This window comes from Triticum urartu, unplaced genomic scaffold (assembly GCF_003073215.2).
Source record: "Triticum urartu cultivar G1812 unplaced genomic scaffold, Tu2.1 TuUngrouped_contig_4955, whole genome shotgun sequence".
NCBI classification, from domain to species: Eukaryota; Viridiplantae; Streptophyta; class Magnoliopsida; order Poales; family Poaceae; genus Triticum; species Triticum urartu.
Window position 1 is genome coordinate 1 of NW_024115588.1, and position 4,207 is coordinate 4,207.

The 4,207-nt window shown below is 42.5% G+C and overlaps 1 protein-coding gene across 1 annotated transcript; it reads left to right on the forward strand.

Moving 5' to 3' along the window:
* Positions 1 to 2: 2 nt before the first annotated feature.
* Positions 3 to 3,711, forward strand: LOC125528560 (ATP-dependent zinc metalloprotease FTSH 1, chloroplastic; the record flags this gene model as incomplete). The annotated part of the gene is given in 5 exon segments (XM_048693011.1): positions 3 to 375; positions 1,970 to 2,216; positions 2,300 to 2,483; positions 2,586 to 2,757; positions 3,305 to 3,711. Coding segments are annotated over 5 exon segments (1,198 nt in total), but the record flags the coding sequence as incomplete, so codon positions are not given.
* Between the last annotated feature and the right edge of the window lie 496 nt (positions 3,712 to 4,207).

Genomic DNA, 4,207 nt, shown 5'->3' on the forward strand with positions numbered 1-4,207 from the left:
GGGGCCGGGGTGCCCTTCTTCTCCTGCGCCGCGTCTGAGTTCGTCGAGCTCTTCGTCGGCGTCGGCGCGTCCAGGGTGAGGGACCTCTTCGAGAAGGCCAAGGCCAAGGCGCCCTGCATCGTCTTCATCGATGAGATTGACGCCGTCGGGAGGCAGCGTGGTGCTGGAATGGGTGGGGGGAACGATGAGAGGGAGCAGACCATTAACCAGCTGCTCACGGAGATGGACGGCTTCTCCGGAAACAGCGGTGTCATCGTGCTCGCCGCGACCAACAGGCCGGATGTGCTCGACTCGGCGCTTCTGCGGCCAGGGCGGTTTGATCGGCAGGTCACCGTCGACCGTCCGGATGTCGCCGGCCGTGTCAGGATCCTTGAGGTGAGCAAACCCTGGTGCTTATCATACTACTTGTGAAGAATTATGATTGCTTTGCTTACTCCATATTGTTCTGAATTCTGAAAACCCAACGCACAAACTTAAATTGCTGCCATTCTCTGAAGACATAATTGCTGTCCATGAATGTGGAAGGGATACTTACATTCTTGCAGCATGATAAACTTAGTTTCATGTCTAAACTTTGAACAATTTACCTGATATGTTTCATGCCAAATGGTAATTTTTTTAGAAATGTTTGGGTATAACTCAATCTGTATGGTGAACTGGTGTAGATAATCACAACTACAGTTCAACTTGCTTTGATAAAGCCAACCGAAGGGTAGCTTGCCATATCGTTTGCCAGTATATCCTTAATAGAGTTGGAGCTTTGTAGTTTACTAGTCTATCAGCACTTTTTTGAAAAAATAATAAATTATAAAGGGAATTTTATTCAATCATCGCATCAAGGTGATACAACTGCACTGAGTGCAAACCTGGCCTCTTGACAAAGCACTTTCTTGCATTGATGCAAAAACAACTAAATCTCTTTGACCTTACATTCCTAATGACTACTGATTATTTTGCTTAGACAACTAATTTTATCACTTTTTATGCTTTTTCGATTTGCAGTAGCTCATCACTTCCTTAGTTTACCCTAGAGATCATTTTCAATTTCTTGCTTCTTACATACTTTGCCCAAAACTATAGATCTTTACATAACTAGTTTGGTCAGCATTTCTAGGCTTTAGTTATGCACTTGTTTCTTACTTTCTTAGTTTGACTTGAGCTAAACAAGTTCTGATCTCAGAAACTTCACTGAGCATGGTCCGAAAATGAACTCAGTGGGTCATCATCTCAAACTATGAATTGATATCCAAAATTTCTTCATAATCTGTTCCAAGCGGAATATGTCTGCAACCTAACTTGATCTTCCTAGGTAACTAATATGCTGTAACATATATTTTCCTTTTTTTTAAAGTTGTTTCCTCATAATTCTGTAAATCACAAATTTTTCACTAGTAATTATCTGTGCTTTCGGTTGTGTCATAGGCAAAAAATAACATCAGGTTGTGTATTGTTATTATTTTGGTAACTAATGGCAAAAAATCTGCAGTATTATCAGCCAAAATCAATTGCCAACAATCCAGTTCAGAATGGGTATGATAGGTAGCAAGTTAACAACACAACGTGCATAACTTTGGAAGTTTAAGAGCATGTAAAAAATACATTTCAAGGTGTCGTGTATTGTTGTACAGTATAATAACATCAGGTTGGAGAAAACTTTCACTTATTGCCATATCTGGTCAAGACCACCTAAGCCTTCTTTAAATTGTTTGTATCTGTCACACTTTTAAATACATTACTTCTGTAACACATTTCACCTTTCTACCGGGTGTCTGGGTCTATGACTTCATATTTAATCGTTTATCAACCCTGGCTGGTTCATAACAGTAGGAATTTTAATGTATTATAAGTTCTGCTAACCTTCTAGGTACAAGGTGTGCTGAATTTTCTTTGGCTTCATCTGCTTGATGAGTTTTATTGATCATATTAGTTCTATGCTGCAGCTTACATATCATTTGTTTTCATCTAATAGGTTCACTCCAGAGGAAAGGCATTGGCGAAGGATGTAGACTTTGATAAGGTTGCCAGAAGGACACCTGGTTTCACCGGTGCTGATCTTCAGAACTTGATGAATGAGGCTGCCATCCTTGCCGCTCGTCGTGATCTTAAGGAGATAAGCAAGGACGAGATATCTGATGCTCTGGAGAGGATCATTGCTGGGCCTGAGAAGAAGAATGCAGTTGTTTCAGAACAGAAGAGGAAGCTTGTGGCTTACCATGGTAATTTTGTCACCATCAGTTGTTGAAATGATCCTGGAGTGCACAGATTCCTAATATTTGTATGTAAACTTTTGGATTCACAGAGGCTGGACATGCCCTCGTCGGTGCCCTGATGCCTGAATATGACCCTGTTGCCAAGATTTCCATCATTCCTCGCGGTCAAGCTGGTGGGCTCACGTTCTTTGCTCCAAGCGAAGAGAGGCTTGAGTCTGGACTGTACAGCAGGAGCTACCTAGAGAACCAAATGGCTGTGGCACTTGGTGGCAGGTGCGTTATTTTGTGGAAATTGTATTTATTTATGCATCCACTAGTTACTGCAATTTTTCACAGTGATGTTTTGTGTGCTAACACATATAACCACTTCTGCAGGGTTGCCGAGGAGGTGATCTTTGGCCAAGACAATGTGACAACTGGGGCATCCAGCGACTTCATGCAGGTCTCACGTGTCGCCAGACAAATGGTTGAAAGATTTGGGTTCAGCAAGAAGATTGGGCAAGTTGCGATTGGGTCATCTGGTGGAAACCCTTTCTTGGGCCAGCAGGTACGTCAGTAGTCCAATACGATGCGGGTAGATTGTTGCAAGAGAAACAAACTAATGTTATTCTAAAAGCATAATTTGTCAAAATTAACCAAAGAACTAGACGTGCAAACTTCAACTACCAATTGGATCTTCCCAACATTTCTTGTCTTCATTTGCTTAGTAGTATCCTGATTCGTGAAGTCTCTACCAGCCTTTAGCGAAGGTCATTATCAGTTGGTCATTGTCCTAGTGTCAGTTTACCTCAGATGACACTACACTCCACTCTTGCTTCCAGTTTACCGCATTTATGTAACACGTCACTCCTAAATATACAGTCAATCTTGTCATCACCCATGTCTTGTTTCATCGAAGATCTATTCAAAGCTGAAAGCAGTGACAAATTGAAACACTACCTTTTCTGATTATTAGGCTAGTATCTCATTTTGTGTGGCTGCGAGTAGACCTCTGAATGTCTGATTAGCTTTACTTTTCAGAAATCTCTGTCACTAACAACAAGCAACTGTTCTGGATACTAACCTGACATTTCCGCATTATGTTTTGTCCGCAGATGTCGAGCCAGAAGGACTACTCGATGGCCACGGCGGACATCGTAGATGCCGAGGTCAGGGAACTCGTGGAGACGGCCTACTCGCGGGCGACGCAGATCATCAACACCCACATCGACATCCTACACAGGCTCGCCAACCTCCTGATCGAGAAGGAGACCGTGGACGGGGAGGAGTTCATGAGCCTCTTCATCGACGGGCAGGCAGAGCTGTTCGTCGCATAAGTCGACTTGTCGTGCGTGCCCTGTATGTTTTTCGGTGATTATACGAGGGTCCAGCTTGTAGGAACCACATTGATCTAGTAAAAAAAAATGTTCTTTTCGCAAACATGTTTGTATAGTTCCTTGTAAAAAATGCCTGTACTGACACTGAGCGCGTCAATTAATACAGATCGTTGCTAGTTTTTGCCTGCCTGCATGTTCTGATTAAATTCAGAACATTTCTAGTTTTGTGCTTGCTTGCTTGCATCTCCAGCCTGTGTCCAGGCTTAAGTTTTCTTTTTTGAATTTCAGTTGCTTAACATTTTTTTGTTTTGATAAAGAGACGGATGTTAAGACCAGATTCAAATATGTTTTAACTTTTAAGTACTCCCTCCGTTCCAAATTACTCGTCGTGGTTTTAGTTCGAGTAATTTGGAACGGAGGGAGTAGTTCACACAATATGAGATTGAGAGCAAAAGAACCAGGCCGAAACAACAGCACATGGGAAGCCCAGGAGAACTTTTCCTTTATTGGAGGATTGCATCTTCCCCAGCGATCATCTCAACTTTTGCTTTATCGGAGGCTCCATCATTATGCCCATTACTCAGTTGTTTAACTTGGATTCAAATATGGCAGTGCCTTGCAAGCGGCTTCATCCCAGTTTACGTAGCGCCTAACTGTCTGCTCCTGTGGGTTTTTTTCTTC